The 24,401-nt window shown below is 54.8% G+C and overlaps 1 protein-coding gene and 1 long non-coding RNA gene across 2 annotated transcripts in view; one reads left to right on the top strand and one right to left on the bottom strand.

Moving 5' to 3' along the window:
* Positions 1-1,963: 1,963 nt before the first annotated feature.
* The window catches only part of HMCN2 (hemicentin 2), a 141,032-nt gene continuing 118,594 nt past the window's right edge, over positions 1,964-24,401 (bottom strand). Inside the window, exons 81-98 of the mRNA XM_053559715.1 lie at positions 24,133-24,323; positions 23,033-23,246; positions 22,021-22,155; positions 20,865-21,055; positions 19,232-19,313; positions 15,111-15,380; positions 12,379-12,528; positions 10,816-10,953; positions 10,596-10,717; positions 9,993-10,230; positions 8,860-8,922; positions 8,626-8,748; positions 7,854-7,988; positions 6,678-6,806; positions 5,860-6,180; positions 5,011-5,130; positions 3,985-4,111; positions 1,964-3,143 (exon numbers count right to left, since the gene is read on the bottom strand). Of these exons, the coding sequence (XP_053415690.1) occupies positions 2,798-3,143; positions 3,985-4,111; positions 5,011-5,130; positions 5,860-6,180; positions 6,678-6,806; positions 7,854-7,988; positions 8,626-8,748; positions 8,860-8,922; positions 9,993-10,230; positions 10,596-10,717; positions 10,816-10,953; positions 12,379-12,528; positions 15,111-15,380; positions 19,232-19,313; positions 20,865-21,055; positions 22,021-22,155; positions 23,033-23,246; positions 24,133-24,323 (3,095 nt within the window). The 3' untranslated portion in view covers positions 1,964-2,797. The remainder of the gene's footprint in view (positions 3,144-3,984; positions 4,112-5,010; positions 5,131-5,859; positions 6,181-6,677; positions 6,807-7,853; positions 7,989-8,625; positions 8,749-8,859; positions 8,923-9,992; positions 10,231-10,595; positions 10,718-10,815; positions 10,954-12,378; positions 12,529-15,110; positions 15,381-19,231; positions 19,314-20,864; positions 21,056-22,020; positions 22,156-23,032; positions 23,247-24,132; positions 24,324-24,401) is intronic.
* On the top strand, positions 3,137-14,997 carry LOC128564105 (uncharacterized). Its single transcript, XR_008373992.1, has 4 exons — positions 3,137-3,570; positions 3,822-3,948; positions 8,615-8,691; positions 13,800-14,997. It is a non-coding gene; the product is annotated as an uncharacterized LOC128564105 (long non-coding RNA).

Raw genomic sequence — 24,401 nt, forward strand, 5'->3', positions numbered from 1 at the left:
ACAGGATTTGGGAGTGAGGGGCTGGGTCAGAGCCTGGGCCCCAGGCCTGCTCTGCCAGACTATCTGCATAACCTTGGAAAGTCACTCTTCTTCACCAGGCTCTGTTTCATAGCCTCAAACAGAAAAGGATGGGAGCTGGATGAATGGATATTCCCTTTTGGCTCCTTAGGTCTTGAATTGCCGAAGGCCCTTCCATCTATCCCCTGGAAGAGTAAAGGTCCAGGCCCCTGGTGGTTAGAACCCTGGGCTCTGGGCTCAGATGGGTCTGGCTGTATCTTTCTCTTCCCCTCCATGCAGTGTGAGCATGGACAAGTGGCTCACCTTCTCTGAGTCACATTCCCTCATAAGTGGAAAGTGGACACTATTTTTTGGATCTGGAGCTCCTGGAAGATTAAATAAACTCAAATCCATAAGACACTGATAGAGACTCAACAAATGGCAGTTTTAGAAAAACGAGAGGCCTGGGCAGGCCTGGAGAGCGGCCTGAGGAGGAAGCAGGGAGAGAGAGGAGTCTGTACCTTCCCTGAAGTTCCTGACTCTGCACTGCCTTGCCCTGGGGCTGACCCTTCTGTCTCCTTGGGCTGCAAAGTCCTGGTTCCATAAAAAATTAACAGCCCAGCAAAGAGCAGGGCCCTGGTTCTGACACCTGACCCCTAGGGTTGCACAAGGAAGGGTGTTCGATCCAACTCGCAGCGGGGCCCTGGATGCATTGGGGTATGGATGGACTTCCTCCCCCAGTATCTGTACCCAGCCTGGAATTCCACCACCAGCAACTTCTGTGCTTTAACCTGGGGGTCAGCAACTTACAGTTTGAACCTGTTTTTATTAAGCCTGCAATCTAAGAATAGCTTTTACGTTTGTAAGTGGTTGAAAAAAATCATCATAATAATAATATCTCATGACCGTGAAAATGACAATAAACTTGAAATCTAAGTGTCCCCACTGGAACACAGCCGTGCCCATCTGTTTCTGTGTCTTCCTTGGCTACTTCTCCACTGCAACAGCAGAGGTGAGTAGTTTTGCAGAGACTAGTGTCTTGAAAAGCCAAAAATATTTACTAATCTTGCCCCTTAATGGAAAGACTTTGTAGACTGGTTTAAAGGAAACTGGTAGAAAGAAGTGCCCTGTTGGGAAGGAATTCCTTAGCTAGGAATCAAGAGTCCAAACCTAACTTTAAAGAAATGATAGAGTCACATTCCCTCCCTTTCTCCATCTGTAAAATAGGCACAGTGATTGCTTCTCTGTTTGTCCCAGCATTGCTGGATGTCTCAGTTTAGACAGTCTGATTGTCAGTTAGAACTTGTGGGAAATAACTGTGACAGCTTTTCCTTCGCCCAAGTGGGACAAAGGGGACATTTGGGGGAGATGACCAAGTCACACTAAGCAGGAGGAACAGGGAGAAAGGAATAGCTTTCCATTAGCCCAGGAAGGAGGCAGGAGGACTTGAAGGCCTGGAAAAGATTAACAGCTCTGGGCTGTGCTCTGTTTTTACCTGCCTGGAGCCAGTACACACATATGCAATCTCCCCAGCTCACTCGGTCACAGCCAAAGTCCCTTTAGTGGCCCAAAGTACCCATAAGAACTATCCCAACCCCCCTGACCTGTCTCATCCAACCTCTCTTTCCCCTTTCCCTCCCTCCCACCCACCTCCAACTTCCTGCCTCAGGCCTGGCACCTGCTGTTCTCCCAGGAACTTCCTTCCCCTCCATGTGATGTCCCATGATGTCCTGTGTCCCCTCCTCACCTTCTTGAGGGCTCTTCTCTAAAGCCATCAGCTGGGTGATACTTACCCTGACCCCTGCTCCCACCTTCCCAACTTTTCTCCTCCCTAACACACCATCACTAATGGGCAGGCCCACATTTCACCCTTCATTTGCCTGCTGCCCGCAGGCCCTTTGCCATTAGAATATGAGCTTGGGAGCACAGGATTTCAGGGCATGAAAGTAAAACTCAATGAATCTCCAGTGGCAGAGTAAATGAATGAATTCATTTATTAAAATACTAAAATCTATTATTTTAATCACGAATAAGCCAGCCACAAAGAAAACGATCTCACTTATAATGTGGAATCTAAAAAAACAAAAACGTTAAATACCTAGAAATAGAGAAGAACATGGAGGTTACCAAGGGCAGAGGCAGGGAGAAATTGGGGCGATGTAGGTCAAAGGGTACAAAGTTGCAGACAGGTAGGGTGTGCAAGTCTAAAGATTTAACATAAAGAGGTCTTGTTTGGGATTTCCGCTGGACTCCTACTTTAGTGGTCCAGGATCAAAACAGAAAGTGTGGGTCTCCCTCCGTGCCAAAGCTCCTCCTTATAAAGCAAAATAAGTAGACAAAGACACCACCTTGGTTAAAAACAATTTTTATATTGTACACACACGCTGGGTTCAGAACGATAGTGTCAGAAGTGTGGACAGGGACGGCTGCTGCCGTCAGCACAGGGTCTGCCCCTCCCCTTGGGCGTCCTGGTGCCCTGTGTCCCTGCCCAGCTCCCTCTGAGGCTTCACCCCCAGCCTTGCCTGGGGCTTTGCCACCTAAAGACAACCTTTGGCACCTGCCTGTGCGTCCTCATTGTCCTGGGATCAATGCTAGGCACAGGGTTGTGTTTACTGACGGTTTCGTTGACGCATGGGGCGGCAGGAGATGACGTTCCTCTTGCTACAGCAGATGGCACGGGCCAGGGCCACCATGTACCGTTCCTAGCCTGGCCAGGCGGTGGGGGCCGTTCAGCTCCTCCCCGCCCCCCTTCCCAGGGGTCACACTGGTCCCAGAGCTACAGCTAGTGACCCTCCCTGCCTCAGTAGGGGTAGGGGGACACCGCAATGAGCAGGATGAAGACACTCTGGTGGCGCGGCGCGGCGGCGCGCACGGTGAGCCGGTAGAGGCCGGCGCGGGTGAGGGCGCGGCGGGTGTAGATGGCGCCGTGGCCGGTGCGCAGCGGGCGCAGCGCGAACGGGCTGCGCGGGTCGGGCTCGAGCACGCTGAGCTCAGTGCGGTTGGCTGGGACGCCGGCGTCGGAGAAGGCGACCAGACGCGCCACGTCGTGGTGGGCGCGCACGCCCAGGGGCAGCGGCAGCAGCCGGTACTGCAGCGTGGAGGGGCCGTCGGCGCCGCAGTCCTGCGAGCAGCGTCGGAAGCACGTCCTACAGAGCAGCACAGACAGAGTTGGGCGGACCCGGGGATGTCCTCGGACGGAGCGTGGCCCTGCCACAGAAATCAGCCCCGCCCCCACCCTCTGCAGCGCTGCACACACCCTGCTGATCACCCCCAACTTCAGGCCCGCGGAGTAGACGCCTTCTCTGCAAGTACCACTGTCAGCCCATGGTAGAGATGTACAAATGAGGCCGGGAGAAGCCAGAGACATGCTCTTTCCCGTGGGAGCAGATCCCCCAGTGGATTTTCTCAGTCCATGCCCCAAGGTAGCCCCCCAGGCGAAGGGCATCGGCAACTTAGAGCCCTCCAGGTCCACCTGCAGGTGCACCGAGCTGAGTCACCGCCTGGGATTTACTGTGCGGGGCTGAGCCTTACCCAGGGCACCCACTGCCACCTATAGCCTGGCTTTCCTGTTTGGTAAGGTCCAGCGCAGTTCCCTGCCCCAGGACACTTTCCTAACCACAGCGGCTGTGCCCCTGGGCCCTTCTGTCTCTGATCCTCTTTGTGAGGGTTTGTAGCCCTGCCAGTGGCCTGGAGGAAGTGCATTGGGGTATCTGAGTCCCGGGGTTTTGTGTACATCTCTGGGCAGCGTTCATGAGCCTGGGTTTTATGTGTGTGTTCATGTGTGTCCTGCTCTCTCCCTCCTCTGGCCTTTTCCCTGTCCCTAGCACTACATGCACACCTCCGTCCCTCGCCAGAGAGCGACAGTGTCAAGGCGAGCTTGCACCCTGAGTGGCTGCAGAACGTGCTCTTGGGGGGCACAGGAGCCAGATGGGAAGTGGCAGCTCCTGGCAGGTAATGTCTTCCCCCAAACCCAGCTCAGGCCCTTACCCTGGGCTGGGGCCCTGCCGGTAAGTGGCAGGACAGGATGTGTCCACACACTGGTAGCTGCCTCGGGTGTTGAAGCACATCTGGCCGGGCCCACACTCAACGCCGTCTTCCTCACATTCATTGATGTCTGGGTCGGGGAGGGGATGAAAAGTCGAGCAAAGATCCGCCCAAAACACCGACCAGGGGAGGCAAGAGAACGGGGCATGAGTGGGGAGAATTGCCTTTGCCCACCAGCGAGGTGGGCAGCCCTTCTTCCTTTGTCCCCTGCCAGTCTGACCTGTGACAGCCCAGGAGGGGGCCCTAGCACCTCCCCACCTGTTGGATGTCTTTCCAGAGCATGGCAGTGGGAGCGGTGGGGAGTTCCTGAGCCTGGTGTCTGGTGGCTGCAGGGCTTCAGAGACCTGGGGCTTGTCTTGGGCGGCCACTTGCCCTTTGATCTAGAGTGCCCACTGCCTGTGGGCAGCATCCTGGTCTCCCTCTGTGGAGCCCTGCCCTTCTCAGAGGACATTCCCTGAGCCCCATGACAATGAGGATGGAAACAGACAAGGCCGGCAGATTCCTGTTGCTAGGGTAGGGGAGGTAGCGTGCCCCTGCCCCGGTGTGTGTCAGAGAAGGTGCCCAACTCAGGAGTTGGGGCACATCACTGCTGCTACCAGCAGCACTGTGCTGGCTCTGTGCCTGTCCTCTGCAGGTCCCATCCCAGCTATTTGAGGGGGACTATGTTAGCCCTGTTTCACCAGGAGACTGAGGCTCAGAGAGGTGAGGCAGGTGATTGTGAGGGGCACACAGCAGAGCTGGCACTGGCCTGGCAGGCCTGCCCATGTGATTGCTTGAGGCTCCTGTTTGGAGTGTGGGGGCCTGGGGTGGTCATGTAACCCCTCTGCTCCCGTCCCTGCCTGACCTCATAGGATGGCTGTGAAGGGGCTGGAGTGGATAGAGTGGGTGAGATCCTCGCGTGCCCTGTCCACTGCTGCCCACCCAGCCCCTCCGGCATCTGGGAGGTGGCTTGCCTGGGCCCCGGCTCACCCTGGCAGTTCTTCCCGCTGGGGAGGAGGTGGTAGCCGGCAGGGCACAGGCACTGGTAGCTGCCCTTGGTGTTGCGGCAGGCGTGCTGGCACAGGCCCCGCACCCGGCACTCGTCGAGGTCTAGCCCGGGCATGAGTGGTGGGGTCAGGGTGGGGAACCAGGCATAGAGACACGCTGAGTCACAGAGGCCCAGGTGGCCACATGCCTTGCCTGCCAGGCTCTGGGGCAACCTGGTCCTCTTCCCTGTACTGCTCCACCTGGACCACATGCAGGGCTTGGGGAGTCCCTGGGCGTGGCAAGAGGGAACCCCACAGGCCCAACCCCACTCTCAGCAGGGCACAGAGAGGGGGACACCGACCCCACCACAGGTGGGAATAGCAAAGTGCCAGCCCTCAGCCATGTGCTTCTTCTCTGTCCCTCTCTGCAGCCCAGTGCTAGCCTCTACAGGGCCCATTCCTTTCTCGACCCTCAACCCTCTTCACATTCTCTTTGTCCAAACATCTTCACTCTAGAACATCTCCCTCCCTGACTGCTTTGCCTCTGAGTGCCAAGAGAAATGTTTCTCAAAGTGGATTCTTGGGAACACTTGTGCAGGAGGCCCTCCTCCTGGGTAAAGTGTCCTAAAGTCAGATGGTTTAGAAAATGTTCCATCCCTGTCTTGGAGCCCCCTTGCCCAGTAGCATCCAGAGGCTCTGAGATGCCCAGTATCAAGGAGGCAACTATCTGCCACCCACCACTGACCTGTGCCCCCTGGGTGTCTGAACTCAGTGGGTAGTACCCCTGCCCAGCCTAGGAGCCCGAGATAACATGGAGGATGTGTCTCCATGGATGGTTGGGACCTGGTTCTACCTGTGCAGACTCCGTTCTGCCTGATGAAGCCAGGGGGGCACCAGGCCCGGCCCATGCTGCTCAGGGCTCTAGGTCCCGGACGGAGGGAAACCCAGGCATGATAGGAGCCACCAGGGATGGGGACCCGGGGCTCCGGCCAGGGCACAAAAAGGCCCTGGTGGCTGACAGTGGTCACATTTTGTCCACTCTGCTCCAGTAGGGCACAGGTCTTGCCATCACGGAGGAGGGTCTGGCCTGGTGGGCACAGGCAGCGGTAGCCGCCCGGGAGGTTGCGGCATTGGTAGGCGCAGGCCCTAGGCAGCTGCAGGCACTCGTTGACATCTGCAGGGGTGGGGCCAGGAAAGAGGGTAGCTCAGGGCTCATGGTAGCGGCCAGGGACCACTCTACCTGTCTCGGGCCTCCTTTCTTGCTCACACCTCCCAGAATTCAGCTGCTTACATGTTGCACATGGGCCTGTCTACAAAGCTGTCCTTTTCCTGGGCCATTCCCAGCCTTCCCCAGCTCTGAGTGTCATCCTGGATTCTAGCTCCTATTAGTCCCTGAGCCCTTTTGTGGGTCAGTTCTACCTCCTGAGCCCCTCTGAGAGCCACCCTTTCCTCCTGGCATCTCAGGGAAGGTGACCCACAGGGACAGGGGTGAGATTTTGGTGCCAGAGGCAGGGAAAGCAGAATCCAGGCTCCTGATAAGTACACAGTCAGTGTCGGCTGCTATGTGTGTCAGCTGCCATGTGGTTATTCGCAGAACTACCAGAACCACTGCCATGAACATGCACTGCCCATGAGAAGGGGGTAGTCAATGGGGGGGGGGTGTCCCCATACCTAGGCAAGGCAGGCCAGGGCCCTGCATCCGGTACCCCCTGGGGCAGCCACAGCGGTGACTGCCCAGGGTATTCACACAGAGCTGGTTGTAGTGACACTTGTCCAGTCCCTCCAGGCATTCGTCCACATCTGGGAGGCAGAGGCATCATCAGGGAGCGTGGCCTAGCTCAGAGGCCCTCACCCCAAAGATATGCCATCTCTCTCCACATAAGGGCCTCCTCCATGTCCCCTCCTTTAACTTCAATGCCTCCAGGCTGAACGTGCCACTGCTCTCAGTTATACCAGCCAGGGGGCCAAGAGGGTTTGAGTATAAAAGCAAGGAGGGGCTAGGAAGGCGGGCTTTGGAGGCAGTGTCCCGGGTTGCACAGAGCTCTGCCACATTCCTGGCCCGCAGATAACTCTCCCTCCAGAGCTTTGGTTTCCTCGATCACAAGGAGGGTAAGAACACCCCCTCACTGCGGGGTCGTTGCGGTGAGGAGAGGCTTGGACCGGGCCTATGAAGGGCTGGGGAGCAAGGTGTGGAGGAAGAGCTAAAAAATGGAGAGAAGGAAGGGAGGGGGCAGGTGGCCAGCAGAGCCCAATTTGTCAGGTTGCCCTGCTGATCAAGGCTTGTGGAGGTGCAACAGTGCATCTTCCCGTCAGGCCCTGTCGCGCTTCCTTCTCCCCAGCACAGCCTCTAGAGCAGCCAGGCAGACCTGCAATTGTGACACCATAGCCTGCTAGAGCGGGAAGGACCCTGGAGGTCACCGTCTGGGGGGCATCCAGGTTTCATTTCAAAAGCTGATGCCAGCTGATTCATATAGCTTCTGGGAACACTGCGTGGAGAGGGATTCAGAGGCCATCTCTAGCTGGGCCATGACCCCCGAGGGGCACCGGGAAGTGCAGTGGAGGTAGCACGTGTTTGCCATCCCTGACCTGGTCCCCCCTTCATCACACAGAGGAAAAACATGAGGCCCAGAGGAAGAGACACTTGTCCAAGGTGCTTGAGCTGCCAGGAGCCAGGCTGGGCTGGGACTCAAGCTCTGTCCTTGGCCTCCCTGTGCTCCTTCTGCCAAGAGAGCTCTGGTCATCCTGAAAGGCCAGCATCCCAGTGACACACCCTCTCCCATCAGCTGAACCCTGGAAACCTCTGGGTTCCCTAGAGTACAGACGGGCCCCACGCCATGCCCCTGTCACCTTCACAGCCAGCCCTGTCAGCAGCCACCCGGAAACCAGGCCCGCAGTCAGGGATGCAGCGGTGGGACCCCAGCAGGTTCACGCAGCGCTGTCCCTCTTGGCAGAGGTGGGCGTCCCCTGCACACTCGTCCACATCTGCAGGGGCAGTGTGGGCAGACTGAACACAGTCTCTCAGGCCCTCCTCACCGCCCTGGCTCTGGCCCAGCCTACCCATGCTGCCCTGTTCCCAGGTGAGGAGCCCTAGCTCCAAGGTCCCCACCCCCGCTAGCTCTTTCTGTCATCTTGCCCCTGCCCTACCCCAAACTCAGGGCCCACCCAAGGGACCTGCAGCTTCCCATGCAAGGTTGTAGGCAATGTCCCCTGGGGCACTCGGCCTTGCTGGTGAGAGTGAAGAGGTGCAGCACCAAGAAAGTCCCCCAGGGTCAGATCTGTCACCCAGAAGCACTGCTGAGGGGGACACACAGCATGCAGGGCAATCACACAAGGGCCCACTGGCCAGCTCTAGCCTACTGAGACGATGCTGAGTGTTGGGCTCAGCAGGTATAGGTGGCCCCAGCATGTGGTCTGCCCGTGTGTCTCTGGGGATGTCCATTGTTCCTGATAACTGAGCCTCGCCCTTCTGCAACCCCCATAGCAGGAAGGGACCTGGTGGGGATATGGCATTGGGACCCCCCAGGCTGTCATCTAATGCCCCCAGATGGCTGGCCCCTGGGACCCTCCTGCACACCTGCCCCAGGTCTGAGGAGCACCTTTCCCCGTAGGGTCCACTCACCTCTGCAGTTCCTGTCATCCCTGGCCAGGGTGAAGCCAGTCGGGCAAGAACAGGAGAAGCGTCCAGGTGCGTTGAGGCAGGAATGGGAGCAGGGGCTTGGGCCACTTGAGCACTCGTCCCTGTCTGGGGTGGGAGGGGTCTGGTGGTCCCTGCTTCTGGGCTCTCCTGCCACCTGGCTGGGACAGATAACCCAGAGGCCTCCCAGGTCCATGCAGGGACTTGGGGAACACTCACCCACACAGAAGTCTCCCTGGGAGTCCAGCTCAAAGCCCTCCGGACAGCCAACTTCATTCTCCTCTGTGGGGTCAAGGGGATATGTCCTAAGGACACAGATCCTCAAAGCTGCATTGGCCATAGCTGGGCTCACAGCTCTTCACTGCTGACTTGGCCAGACAGTGCCCCCAGTTGGGAACTGAGCCCATCCTCAGGCAGGACACAGACAGGATGGTGCCAGCAAGTCAGCTTATTCCCCACTCAGGTCCCATGGGACATGTCCCTGTGGGACATGCCTGAGGGGCTCCTCCTGGGGCTGGGCAGTAAGGCCAGGCAGACCCAGGAGAAACCACTAAAGTGAAACACAGATGGTCAATGCATACGAAACTGCACCCCCAAGAGTCCAGCGCTGCATGAGATGGGTGTGCAGAGGGGCAAGGGAGAGTGTGGATGGCAGCATGAACAAAGGTAGGTAGGGTTCAGCCCCTGACTATCCTGGAGCCTTCACAGTCTAGTAATTGTAGGGACAATCACCCTTGACAAAGTGGTCTCTAGCTGCCAAGCTAGGGTTTTAGAGATAGCATTTCTGCTACCAACACCTTGCAAGGTAGGCCATGTCATGTACAGATGGGAACACTGAGGCTCACAAAGGGCCTGGGCATTGCCTCCAAGGTCCCACAGCCAGAAAGTGGGGCAGCTAGGATTTGAACCAGGATCTGCCTGACTGCAAAGCTGTGCTCTTATCACTATCTCTTGTTTAATGTCAAAAACCTTTTGGATAGGTGTCCTTAGTACGTCCTGGGTGAGAATGCAAGGCATGTTCATGTGAGTCTCCAGGGGTGTGGCTCCAGGTGGGGCCTCTGGTGCAGGCATCCTTGGGAGAAGGTGGGGGTGTGTGGCTTGACTTTCACCTTGGGGTCTGGGGAAAGACTACAGAGGTTTGAACTGGAGTGGCCTGAAGAGCTATGTCTCTGTGAGGGGTGTTGGTAGATGGACAGGAGTGGGGACAGTTTGGAGGTCAGCAGACCAGACAAGCTGTCTCAGTTCCCCTGTCTCTGGCCCCGGTCAGGGATGCTGGGGGTGGGGATGGCCTTCAGCCAGGTGCGTTTTTAGTTAGGGCAGTGCGTGGTGGGGGAAGACGGTGGGGGCCTCACCAGTCTGCAGGGCTGTGTTGAGCTGGAAGTGCAGGGCTTCGGCCTCGGGGTCAAAGGCCATGCTGATAGCCGAGGCCTGCAGGTGCTGCACCAGCTGGGGCTGGGGGCCCCGGGCCGCAGCATACTGGATGCTGTGGTTGCAGCGCAGGAATGCCGGGACACCGCCTCGGAGGAAGCGCTGCGTAGAGCCCACAAACAGCTGGCCGGGCCCTGTCTGCACATAGCGCTCCTGGAAATCCTGGAGGAGGAAGAGGAGGGAGAGGTGAGGAGGATGCCAGGTTTCAACTCAGCCCCCACTCAGGTGAAGAACTGGGTGGCCTCTCAGCTCTTCCTCCAAACTGTTGGGCAGCCTCAGGCAGCTCACTTCCCTCTGCGCTCTTCTTGATGGAATGGGGAGAATCCTCTTTCCCCAAGAAGCTGGGCTCAGTGTGTCCTCTCCCTGGGCCCCCAGCTGAGCCTGTTATAACCTGCTAGTCCTACCCTGAGTCCAAGGCTGTGACCCAGCCTCTGTTGGAGTGTTAGAAGGGAAAGTGGGCCGGGCTGATCAGGGGAGATTGAGGACAGGACACCCCATGCTTGCAGACTCCAGGGCGTGACCCCTACCTGCACTTGAAGATCTTCATCAGCTAGGCTCTCAGGGACAATGCCATCAACCACCATGTCGAGGAGCAAGAGGCCATTGGGATCCAGGCCCTGAGCCACCTGGGTCATTGTGAGCAGTTCCCCTGCAACCCGCCCCACCAAGTCCCAAGTCACCGTGAGGAGAGGTCCTGGGCTCAGGCCTCAGGCCGACCCAGCCCACCTTGGGGGAGACCTTGCTCACCAGTATCAAACTCCACATGTGACTCCTGCCGGAAGCTGCCACCCGTCAGGGAGTGGCCATTCAGGGCTTCCCCACTCTCTCCAGCCAGGGCCCAGTAGATAGGGGAGATAGTGACCACAAGCACCCGCATCAGAGGCCCTGGGTGGGGCAGGGCCAGGTTAGGCGTGGATTTTCATGGTGGCCACTCTCCTGCTCTAGATCCATCTGTGGCTCCCCACTGCCCCCAGGGGAGCTCAGCCCCTTCCCTCCCTGCCCATGCTCAGCCTCTTGACTACCTGTGTCAGTTACTTACCCAGAACCTGAGAAGTGGAGAAGGCAAATAATCTGTTTCACAGAGTTATTATGAAAAATAGCAAAAGAAATGTATACAAAGAAATCCACATGACTTGCTGATATTCAACTCAGTTCAGTAAATACAGATTGTGGACTCCTGGGTCACCACAGAGCCTGGGACTCTATGAAATGTCATTACATATTTGCTGGGCTGAGTTGAAAATTAACAAAATTTCCTTCTGGAAGAACCCAGGAGAGGAAGGATTACTCTAAGCCATTTGCAAAAAGCCAATGAATTCCTGGACTCTCAGACTTTGACCTGATGCTTGGACTTCCTCTTGGGGCCAAGTGGGACCACAGACTGGGCAAGGGGACACGGCTCATTCCCTCCTTGCTCAGGGTGAGAGATGGTGAGAGCTCTGTCATGTTAATGGGGAGCCAGCTGGGCCCCTGTGCATGGGTAGAACCTTCTCTACCTTTGTGCGTCTGTTTCCACTGAACGGGGCCTGGGTCACTGGCTTGGGCCAGATGTTTCTCTACTGTTCTTCCTCCTGCACCTGGAATAAGCAGCCACCTCTGGGCAGCATCTGGCCTCATTGGCTCTCTGCTGGCAGCCAGCTTGGTGTGACCCCTGGCAAAGTCCCCCGACCTCACATTGCCCACGCAGGACTGTGGTGAAGGGCAGCTTCAGAAGAGTCACACTTAGTAAAGACCCCATGAGCACTGCCCTTCCTCTGCTCACTGGTCCCCTGGGAAGAGCAAGACAGTGAGGTCCACCCTGACAAGTCTGTAAGTCTCCCAGACACTAACCTACTCGGATACCCATGTGATGGGTCAGTGTGCCTGTGGATCACTAGCTAATTTGATTCTCCACATTTCCTGCTTTTTGTCACCTCCAGCTGGCATCCTTCTATGGGTGGTCTCTTTAGTCCTATCAGCCCTGGCCTTGACCATGGGGAAGAGCCTCAAGAGCAATCAGTAGCTTCACATACCATGACCTGAGCTCCTGCAAGTACAGAATCTGACTGTTTCACACCCTCAGTCTGATTTTAAATGCTGCTATTGCATTCTTGGGGGGAGGGGGGCTGTGAGGCACACAGAATGCTGCCTGTACCCAAGGCCACTCTAGCTTGGACTTAGCTGCTGGAGGCAGATGCGCTCTAGTTCTTAGGCCCTGAGCAAGCCTGGGCATGCAGGCTTTGCCTCCCCTGGGTCTAGCAGGTGCCAGAGGGTCCTTGGTAGTCTGGGACAGTGGGCCCAGATACAGATGACACTGTTGCCCCCACTTACCCACATTTGCTGGGATGTGGCTGATGCTGCTCTGGATGGTGGTGACCCCAGAATGCACCTCCTGCTGTATGCTGGTGTTGAGTGTGGCCACACCAAATTCCTGGCCATTGATCACCCCAATTATGCTACCCCGGCTTCCCCGGGGCTCCCCTGTGAAAAAGAAAAAGACCAGTGGACTTGCTATCCATCCTAGTGCCCACAGTTGTCATTCCCAGTTCAGGAAGGAGTAAACAGAGGCTCAGAGAGGTGAAGAAACTCGCCCAAAGACACACAGCTAATGGGCGATGGACTTAACACCCAGGGGGTCCTGGCTCCAACAGTGAAGGGAAGCTGTTAGGGGGAGCCCTGAGCTGGGTTGAAGTGCCAGCTTCTAATTCTGGCTCTGCCATCACCTTCCTTGAAACCTGGGCACATCAGGCCCCCAAGACACAACTGAGTTGGCTCCTCTGTAAAACGAAGAGGTTGGACCACAGACATGCAGGAGCCCATGATGGGGGTGGGGGGGCCGAGTGGCACACTGGAGGAACCAGGGCACTGAGCCAGATCTGAGTGCCATCACCTGAACATCCCCCATTCCATCAGTGGCACTGACTCCAGACGCCCTGCAGCTGGTTGGGGTGGGTTGGTTTCCTGGCAGCCGCCAGGCAGTCTGTGAGCAGATGCTCTTGAGCACTAATCAAATGGATGGCACAGGCACAGGGCACTTCCTCTGACTAATGGAGCAGCTGTCTTGCTCAGGCAGATGGCATTCGAGGGGGCGAGAGACAGAAGTTAGCCTGTCTCTCCACTTACCAGCTCTCAGGGGAAATTAACAACAAATTGCCCATGATCTGTCAAAAAATAACATAAAACACTCAACTGCCAGGATTCTAAATGATGAAATCAGGGGGCTGGCTAATTCTGGATTCTAGGGAGCAGTACTATTTCCTGCAGACTCTAGATGAGATTTGATGAGATTTGCTGTCCATCTGGGATGGTGCTCGTCAATATCCGCTGCTCTGGGGTTTATGGGTGTGATGGAAGAAGGGCCGTGAACCTACTCCTGCCCTTTTAATGAGAGGAAGAGGAAGGAATTGGTCACTCCAAACAAGAAGGCAATAGCATGACCTGGGCAGTTTCAGAAGGGGACAGGAAATTGGAAGCCCAGGCCTGGCCAGCCACTGTCAACTTTCCCAGACATGGAGTGACTCAGCAGCTCCTGTCCCTCACGGGGCCAGGGTTGGCACCTGCCAGGGGCAGGAGGAATGAAGTGGGCAGGAGGGAAGACAGGTGTATAGTTAGGTGTTCAACTCCCTTTACCCACCATGCCCCTTGCAGGAATTTCTCATCCAGAAGTATTCAGGCCAGCATACAAAGGTGTGCACCATGCAGGGTTTTTAGAGGGGAAACTGGAAAAATAAACTATGTTGCTTATTTAACAGAGCTAAAAGAAATCAAGATAAAAACCATCCCCATGGAATGCTCAGAAGCCAATAAAGAAGATGGGACAGCATTCATTCCCCTGGGACGTTGTCCAAGGTAGAGTTAAAATGGCAGGTTATAAAGACAACTTGTAACTTTGACCTCATTTATAAAAAGAAAAATGGTATCTCTTACGTTCAGAGAAAAAAGAGGGTGGAAGAATCTATCCCCAAATAATCGCCCAAGCTATGTCTGGAATTACGGGGGAGAATTACTTTATTGTTCATAGGTTTCATATGATTGGCCTTTCTATAATTAGCGTACGTGAAGGAACAATACTTGCTGCCATTAAATAAATCAGGAGGCTGTTATGTGTTGAATTGTGCATCCTCCCAATGGAATTAATATGTTGAAGTCCTCACCGCAGGACTTCCGATTGTGACCTTGTTTGAAGAGAGGGTCTTTACAGAGGACAACAAGTTAAAAGGAGGTCGTTAGGGTTGGTGTCCTTATAATAGGGGAAATTTGTATTTATTTTTTATTTTTTTATTTTTAAATCTCCCCTTGACTGCAGAATAATAGGGGGAACTGGAGACAGGCACCAACAGGCAGGATGTCATGTGAAGATGAAGGCAGAGATGAGGTGATGCTTCTACAAGCCAAGAGACGCAGAGATGGGCAGCAAACCAGCAGCAGGGCGGGGGAGAGGTACACAGATTGTCACAGCTCTGAGAAGACCCCACGCGGGGCTCAGCTTTCTCGCCTGCAGACCTGGGAGACAGGCCTGTGGTTTTAGCCCTCAGCTAAGGTACTTTGTCATACATAGGACATATACAGAGGCCGTGTGCACAGCTGTGTGGTTTGGACCCGGAGCTGGTCAGCTAGAGAGGGACCAAGCCCTGAAACAGGGGTGGGGAGGGTCTCTGCTCAGACCCCAGTCTACCTCGAGACAGCATCTCTGGCTGGGGTCAGAGAACCCCTGGGCGGGACAAATGCTAATTCAAGTGACTTCACAGCAGTCCCCAAGAGCACACCATGGACATTCTCCTCTTACTCTGCCTGTTTCATGGGATGGGGAGGTGTCCACACAGAGGTCATGTTCCGGTCTCCTGTCCAAGGTGAATAGGGAACACCTAGCACTTCTGAGACTCAGTTTCCCCTCTGTAAATGGGCCGCGGAGACAAGACGACCCATAAAGCCCTCCCGGCGGTTCATTCTGAGTCTGTGACTAGGCAAAGAGAAGAGCTGGGAGCCGGCGGGGCAGGGGCCAGGCCCCTACAAGCAGCACACTAATCCCCACCGCGCGAGGGCTGGGGGCGGACGCCCCGTACCTCTCACAGCCAGCAACGCGCGGGCTGTGGCAGAGCCCAGGAGGTTGTGAGCGACACACTCGTACACGCCAGCATCCTCAGCCTGCACGCGTGGCAGCCATAGACTCCCGTCAGGCAGGGTCCGGAGCCGCTGGCTGCTCTCCAAGGGCCGGCCCGCCCGCAGCCACTCAACTGTGGGTGCTGGCTCTCCAGTGGCCTCACACTGCAGGGCCACGTTGTCCCCGGATCTCACTGTCATGTCCTGGGGCTCCACCTGGAACACGGGGGCACCTGTGGGAGGCCCGGGAAGCTTTTAGGAAGATTTGATTGGCTTTGTGTATTCAAGCAGTACATATTTAGACATATTGGAAAATACAGAGAAGGAGGTATGATCCTCCCGCCCCACTCCCACTCCTGTGTGTTTCCCTCTGTCTAGGCATCACTTGTTTCCTTGTGACAGTAGGGTCATATTGCATGTGTCTGCCTTTACTTTTGCTCCACAATAGATAACCACCTTTCCGTGCCTTTACACATTTGTTTTCAGTGGCCTTGTGATATGCCATCATTGCGATTTGCTAAAGCCAGCCTCTCTTACAGGACATTTAGGTTGTTTCCATATGTCCTGGCAACATTTAGGAAGCAAGAGGTGCACCTGCCAGAAGTGCCTCTCTATGCTGTCTGGCTGTAAGGGCAGACCTGTCGCCTACTGTGAGTGACTCTCACCAGGTCGCTCCCTGACCCTCAGTTTTCTCATCTGAAAGATGAGGATGGTAATTCCTGTCCACTTATTGCCGTGGTCTCCAGGGTGTAACACGGAATAAAAGGGGAGTGCCCAGTGCTGAGGAGATGCTGCAGTGGATGGCAGGTTGGCACAACCACAGTGGAACCTCATCTGCCAGTGGCTTAGCTTCCTGTGGTGCTGTGACAAACTGCCACATACTTGGTGGATCAACACAGCAGAATTTTATTCTCTCACAGCTGGGAGCTGGAAGTCCACGATCAGTTTCACTGGGCTACGGTCAAGGTGCCACGCTCCCCTTCTGGGGGAGACTCTGTTTCTTGTCTCTTCTGGCTTCTGGTGGCTGCCAGCATTTCTTGATGTGAGGCTGTGTCGCTCCATCCTGTGTCTTTATTTTGCGCCTTTATTTTGCCTGCGTGTGTGTGTCCAATCTCCTTCTGGTTGTCTTTTATAGGAAACTTGTGATAGCACTTCGTGCCCACTAAAATAATCTGAGATCATCTCCTCATCTCAAAATCCTAACTTAATCTCATCTTCAAAGACTCTTTTTCCAAATAATGTAACAGTCACAGGTTCTGGGGATTAGGACGTGGACATATCATTGGGAACCACTGTGACACATCACAGTCAATGTCCACTCCTGTGGACTACATGACCTAGCAATTCCGCTCAGTACCCTGGACCACATGAGTGCACCTGCATGTTTACCAAAAGACGTGCATAAGCACGTCGTAGCAGCATGGTTTTTCACTGCCTTTAACTGGAAACTAACCTACACTGGAACACATAAATATATTGTGGCATATCCTTAGACTGGCAAATCACACAGCAATGAGAACAAATAAACTAACTCCACAGGGACAAAATGAACAAATGCCACAAATTAGGTTGTGTAAAAGAGGCCTGAGTGCCTTTGATATGATTCAACTTAAAGGTCAGAATGAGGAAGAGCAAGACTTCCTGCAGTGGCTGTGCAGAGGCCAGCAGATCTGCTCCCCCAAACAAGGACACTGGACAAAATTGGAGGACCTGTGACACAATCAGTGTAAACAACTATTTCTGGGCTCTAGAAGTAAACCAAAGGCAAGTGACACTTTTGGAACTACCTAGAACTTTGGATAAGAACAGAAGTCTGGCCTTCCTGCCTGAGACTGCGGCCACTTCTACCTGCTGTGGTCATCACAGCGGTTTTGTTAGGGGAGGGTGGCTGTGAAGACCGGCAGCGTGTGCCCCTCCCGGGGTGTGGGCTGGGGCTGTCTGGCTGTGCAGCAGAGGATGAAAATGTGCCTGGAGAGGGATCACTGGGAATAGTGGCAAAACTGGTTGGAAGCAAATGGGAAATGGCAGCTCCACCAGCCTGAAATGTAGTGGCGAGACCCTGGAAATGAGGGGTCATGGAAAGGTGGGGTCGGCTCCCCACACACACACCTGGCTGACGTGGAAAATAGGCATCTGTGAAGGGGAGACCCGGGCGGTCCCAAGCATAGTCACACAGACGCAGACTTGAAAAGGGCCTGAATTTTGAATTACTCCACAGCCACACTTGGCTGAGATTTTTCCGGTTTGGCATTTGCTTCACCTTGCTCACCATTGCTCAGTGACGCGTTTTGATGATGGCTATTTTAAAATCCTTGGGGTATTACTCAAACTTCTGTGCCGTCTCAGCTGGTGTCTGTGGGTTGTCTTTTCTCATTCACGCTGAGATCTTTCCGGCTCTTGGTATGACAAGTGAGTTCCAATATGCAGTGCTCGGGTTCTTATTTAATCTTCCATTTTCGCAGACCTTCCATGATGCAGCCGGGGGAAAGGAGGTGCCCCCTCACTTCTGTCAGGGGCTAGTGAAAGTCCAGCGTCCTTGATGCCCCAGGACAGGGAGGGTGACTCCTTATTGCTGGGCAGGGTGGGAGGGTACAGGCCCCACACTAGGCTCCCGCCCTTCCCTGGCTGGGAGGAGCAGGGACACCCTCTTTGGCTCCCACTTGGCTGTCAGTTGGCCTGTGTGTCTGTCTCTACCTGCTGACTCCTCTGGGCATTTCACATAAGTGGAATTGTGTAGTATTTGCCTTCTTGTCACTGGCTTTTGTTAGTTGGCATAATAGCCTCCTGGTTCATCCACGGTACAGCCTATGTCAGAATGTCCTTCCTCCTTAAGGCTTAGCAGCATCCCATGAATTACATGAATGGGTAAGTTTTATGGTCTATAAATTATATCTCAATAAAGTTGGGTTTTTTGCTGTTGCTTTATTTTTGTTCTTGTTTTGAAACAGGGTCTTGCTCTGTCGACCTTACTAGCGTGCACGGGTGTGATCACAGTAACTTCAAATTCCTGGGCTCAAGTGATCCTCCTGCCTCAGCCTCCTGAGTAGCTGGGACTACCGGGTGCATGCCACACCTGGCTAATTTCTTTTTTTTTTTTTTTTGAGACAGAGCCTCAAGCTGTCACCCTGGGTAGAGTGGCGTGGCATCACAGCTCATAGCAACCTCCAACTCCTAGGCTCAAGCAATTCTCCTGCCTCCATCTCCCAAGTAGCTGGGACTACAGGCACCCACCACAATGCCCGGCTATTTTTTGTTGTTGCAGACATCATTGTTGTTTGGCGAGACCAGGCTGGATTCGAACCCACCAGCTCAGGTGTACGTGGCTGGCGCCTTAGCCACTTGAGCCACAGGCGCCGAGACTAATTTCTATCTTTTGTAGAACAGGGTCTTGCTTTGTTGCTCAGGCTGAACTCCTGGCCTCAAACAATCCTGCCTCAGCTTCCTAAAGGGCTAGTGTTATAGGTGTAAGCTGTTGCACTTGGCCCTATAAAGCTGGTTTTTAAAACAATTAAAAACAGGCAAAGCTTGGGACAGTGATTATGGGGCAGGGGTCTATGAGTAGAAGGGGACATGCTGGGGCTCTGGGAGCTGATACTGGTCTATTGTTCTAATCTAGGTGCTGTTTAACTGGGTGGGTTCATGTTATAAACTTCGCTGAGATCGACACCATGATACATGCTCTTTTCCAAGTGTGCGTTCATCTTCCATAGAACATTTCCTACCAAGTCCCAACTGAGACTATTTCACAGTGTTATTTGGAGGCTCAGTAGTGCTTGGTGAAGTATAAACAGCTTGGAAAGTGCGGCCAGGATCTTGACGAGAGTTTTGAGTTTTAAATAACCAGCTCCCCCCAGGCATGGCTGGAGGGTCGCTGAGTATTTATTAGCTCAACCCTGAATCTCATACACATTTGGCAAACAAATGTGGCAACTAAATGACTTTAGTTGTGTGTTCCAAATAATTACCAGTTAAAGACTTCCAAGTCTCTGGCCCTGCCTCTCCTGGCCACACCAGACATTGCTGTCCCTGGGTGTCACTTCCCATGATCCCACCCTGCAGAGGGGGCAGGGAGGCCAAGACTCACTCTGCAGTACAAGGAGCACCACTTTCTTCACTGTGCCCATCTCGTTTTCTGCCAGGCACTGGTACTGTCCCCCGTCGTCCCTCTGCAGATGGGCAGGGGGTGGGGGTGCTCAGGAGAGAGGACCAGCAGCTCGGGACGGCTGGGCACACTTGGGGTGATTGGACCCAGACCCAGCTGGCCAGCAAAGAGCTTGGAGAATAAACCAGCCAGGGTCACCCAATTCTCCGCAGTGCATCAGGGGGGGCCTCTGTGGCCACTTGTCACTAGATGTGCCAAGAGAATCCAGCTCATTTGCATTCCCAGAACCGGGACTAGTGACTAAGGGGATGGAATAATGGCCTTTAGGAGATTCACTGCTGGGAAAAGCATGACTCCCAAATTGTGTGCACTGAAGTCTTGCTGCTCCAGGGCACATTTATCTGAGAATCCTTGGGGAAAAAAAGGATTCCATGGTCAAATAAGTTTGGGAAGCACTGAGTTAGACAACAACACGTTTCTGAACTGCAGGACTTATCAGGGCCTTTATTGTCCTAGCATGCACCTCGAGTCTTCCAGAAGGGAGGAGCTTTGCAGTGTTTCTCCAACTTAGGTGGCCAAGGAAGCTTTGTTCATGGACTTGGGATGGAACTCAGGTCAGCACTGGCTCAGGTCACTTCTGAGTGGCAGTGCCACTGTGAGATGGGGCAAGGGAAGCCTGAGGCCACTGTCCATGCCCCAAGATGATATATGAGGCCACTTTCAAGGGACCATTGGGGGGCGGCATGACACAAACTTAAGAGTCCAGATTTGGGACCAAATCCCAGCCCTACTGTTTATTGCACCAAACTCATCGCTAGGACATTCCCATGTCTCTGGAGCCTCAGTTTCCCCAGCTATAAAATAGAAATGATAACCGGTAGGATTGTTGTAAGTATTAAGTAACATGATGCTCATGAATTATGAGGCATGGAGTCTGCCCACAGTTAGTACTTGAGTAGTGGCAGCCATGACTATTGCAATTATTACTTGTCCTGTTACTGCTGCTGTCCAGGGAAACGTTTGCTCCAAGATTAAGGCCCCAAAGATGAACCTGAGACTAGACTGGCTTGTGGATTTCTGCACAATCACTGGAAACTGGGACATAGGAGGGCAGGTGGAAAGGAACTGCCCCAGCACCGAGGCTTTGGAAATAGCCTATAGCAGGAGCTGGGAAGCTGGGGTGGGGCCTGCTTCCTACACTTACTGCTTGTGAGCCTCTCTGAGCTTCGGTGTCTTCGTCTGTAACATGGGGTCACTATTACCTGCCTACCCTCCCCCAGGAGCTGTTAATAAAACTTTGGGGGCATTACCCACTGACCATCCTTAAATTCCTGGTATGAGTAATCTCACTGATTTTCTACTATAACCCTGCGATGTGGAAATAATTATTAGCTCCACTGAGTGGCTGAGCTGACTAAGGCACAGAAAAGTTAAGTCACTGGCTGGAGGTCCCCCTAGGTAGAGTGGGAGAATGTCTGGGGACTGGGCAGGGACATGCTTTGTGGAGCTGGTGCCAGTCTGAGGAAGGTGCTGACCTAAGAACCTTCCTGAACAATTAGAAAGAGTTTAGGGTTGTCTTGGGTGGCCCTACCCAAGAGGCCAGGCCTTGCCTTACCTCAGTCCTGTGAATAGTCAGTGAGCCATTCTGTAGCTGGCGCCGGAGACGGCTGCCCTGCACAGGAAGGCCATCTTTCATCCAGTGGATGTTGGGTGTTGGGTCTCCATGGACCACACAGTCTAGCTGGACACTGGCCCCCACAGGTTCCACCAGGTAGGAGAAAGCCTCCCCTTGTAGGACAGGAGCCTCTGCATGGGGTGACATCAAACAAGTGGTCAGGAGATGGACACCCTTTGGGCTTAACCGTCCATAAACCTGTCCCCAGTGGCCTGCCCAATTCCCTCCTCCAGGGGCCTACAAAGGCTCCTGATAGGCCAGCGTCATATGCATCAGTTCGTGATGTCATGGGTCAAGTCACAGACTGGCAGCGGCTCCCAGGAACTGTGCTGAGAAGGATTTGAAGCTGAGTGGGAATCGTGCTGTGATTAACTAGTGATGCCTGAGATGGATACAGGTGGGAATTCAGGGTTCCGTATGTCATGTGCTTGCTCCCACAGATGGATTACACCAGAGTCCTTGCCAGGTACTTTGGAAATCAAGAGCTATAGGAAAACAATGACATCAGGACACCTATTCTGTGCACAGCAATGCTAAGTTTCATGTGACCCTTGAAACACTCTTGAAAGCCCTGTGCCAGCTTCCATCCTTCCTGCTCTCCTAAGGTAGAATCTACCAAGAGCTACAGCAGCATCCCAGCATCTGCGCTGCTTGTCAGCCTACCCTGGAGCCAAGCAAACTAGTTATGGCATTACTAAGGGTCACTGTGCTGCTCCAGTGGGGCAAGGCCACAAGCTTGCAGGCTGGCAAGCTTCGGGTATCTTTCAGCCAGGGTGTCCTGGCCCCCAGGCCTCCTCCCACCCTGGCACCGCCAGCTATAGGTAGCCGCAGGCCCACTGGTCAGATTCAAATTCTACCTGCAGTCCAAGCTGTTGGGAGAGTGTAAAAAATGCTGACGTCTAGGCACTACCCCATGGTGATGGTTGACTGAGTCAGAGGTGGAACTTGGGCCTCAGCATTTCAGAAAGTCCCCAGGGGATTCTAAGGGGCAGGAGGGTGGACAGCCACTATCAGAGGACAGGATGATTTCTCAGAAAACCAACGGACCGGGTTCCATGGAAGTCTCAAGAGAAAGGCCACCCAGGTTGTGCCTTACCCTTCACGTGGATGAAGCTGACTGCCTGTACACGGCCCACTCTGTTCTCAGCCCAGCAGACATAGGTCCCGCTGTCCTGTCTGGTGACCGCAGCCCGCTGCAGCGTGCTGCCCCCATCCTGTTCTGACACCCCTTCTGTGATGGAGAAAGACATGGGGGACTGTGAGTCCAGGCGCAGGGAACTCCTGCCCTAAACCCTCAGGCCAGAGTACCCAGCAGGTGTTCAGTAAAAGTGCACACCCAGAAGGAAACGCCCTTCTCCCTGGGCGCAGGCTGACCAAGACAGACCTGCTCACAGGGGCACTATCGACAGGTGGCATTTCCAGAGACACTGCTGTGGCTTCTAGAGAGATGGATTCTTTTACTGGACTTTGTTTTCCATTGTTCTAAGTTAGACATTGCCCGCCACAGATATAAAGACAAGCATTCCCCTTGCCTGGGCATTTACTCTGGGCCAGGCCTGATGTGCAGTGCAACCCCTGCGTTAAGTCACTCTGTCCTTGGGCCCCCATTACCTCCACTTCATAGGTTAAAAACTCAGGGCTCAGAGGGGCTGAACCACTGGCCCTGGTCCAAGAAATGCTGGGGCCCAGCCAAGCCTTCACCACAGGTGTGCAATGGTATTTTGCACCTGTGGACTCCGGATTTAGAAATGTGTGGCCCCAGGTAAGAGGATGGAGCCCCCCAGGGAAAGGGGCTGGCTGAGGGTCCCAAGATGGGAGTGGCAGCTCTGGGCCAGAACGCAGGCCTCCCCTCCTGGCCCTGTGGTCTCTGGGTGGGGTCACCTTCTCAGGGGGCCTCTTGCTATCTCTGATATATGGCTTGTAGGATATGGCCACACTGGGTTTGCTCTGTCCCCCTGCACAGGGCCAAGTCTGGAGACCCAGAACTACAGGCAGGCTGACAGCCTCTTCCTGTCTGCTGGGCTGGATCTCTGCCCCTGCCCTCCCTATGCAGCCTCCAGGGTCCTGTGTCCTGGTCCCTGTCCCACCCTCCCCCAGCTGGCCCAGACCTGTGACTGGCTGGTCGTTGATGATCCAGCCAATGCGGGGGGTAGGGCTGCCCCGGGCCACACAGCGAAGCCACAGCTTATCCCCGAGGTGCAGGCTGCGGTCCCCAGGCAGAGTGGTGAACACAGGCAGTGCCAGGATGGTGAGGTGCACACGGCGGTGGGCACGGCCCGCGGTGTTCTCAGCGGTGCAGGTGTAGGTGCCTGCGTCCTGGCCCTGCAGGCAGAGGGAGCTGGCTGGAGCATTGCCTCCCAGCCTGGTGTGGGCCAGGGTGCTTGCGGGGACCCACTCCCCTGCGGAAGCCCATACAGCATCCAGCACAGAGAGGTAAAGAGAGTTGCCCAAAGTCACACAGCTAGTAAGTGGTTGGATTCACCACTGCACTCCCTGGCAGCGTTCGTATAGCTCTGCTCCTTCATAACCTAAGCTCTGACTGCACCATCACAGACGTTACCATTTCCTAAGCACCTACCACATACCAGGCCCTGTGCGTAGAACTTAACCGGCACCAGCTCATCTACATTCAAGTCGCCCCTGAGGCAGGTCTCATTTTTGGTGCCTTTATAGAGGGCCCGGGAGGCTCCAAGAAAAGGAGTTTTATGGTGTGTCCATGCAGGGCCAGCGTGCTACTGCTGCACCACAGTGCCCTGCGTGGTGGGGGCCCTGGGATGCCCCAAGTGCTTGCTCCACTGAGGGGCTCACTGTGTATTTGATGAGTGCTGACAGGGACAGGGGTCGGGGTCCCACCCACACCCCTGGCTCAACACCTCTGAGACCACAGGGAACATTTGATGTCAATGTGTGGTTGAGAACAACCAGGTGACTATGGGGACACAAAGTTGTCACCACACCCCCAGTCCGTGCTCCCCTCCACCCCCAGATCCTGCCCCTGTGGTCTAGTTTTCAATCTGGGCTCTGCCTCTTGGTAACAGCGAATCTTGGGACAAGCAGGTCCACCCGAGCTCGGTTTTGTATCCACCTGCAGGATGATGATGCTTATTTCATCATCTGGGGCTACTGGGGCTCACAGGACACAGCAAACAGGGATCTCAGTGGACACGTGCTGCTCCTGGGGTGGCTGTCATTCCTGCTGGGCCCTCACCTCCAGGTCCTTCACCAGCAGCTCCCCAGAAGGCTGGATGGTGAACTTCCCCTCGGTGCCTGACACTGGCTGGCCATCTTTGTCCCAGGTGATGTCAGGCTCAGGACTGCCCCTGGCTGTGCAGGGCAAGACGACGTGGGAGCCTTCAGTGGTGGACAGGTCCAGGAGGCCATTCTCAATCACTGGTGGAACTATAGGCAGAGGGGTGGGGCCACTTGGACTTGGGCTGGGGAACAGGCTGCCCCCACCCCAGTGCCTGTGTCCCTTGG

This window comes from Nycticebus coucang, chromosome 2, assembly GCF_027406575.1.
Source record: "Nycticebus coucang isolate mNycCou1 chromosome 2, mNycCou1.pri, whole genome shotgun sequence".
Classification (NCBI taxonomy): Eukaryota; Metazoa; Chordata; class Mammalia; order Primates; family Lorisidae; genus Nycticebus; species Nycticebus coucang.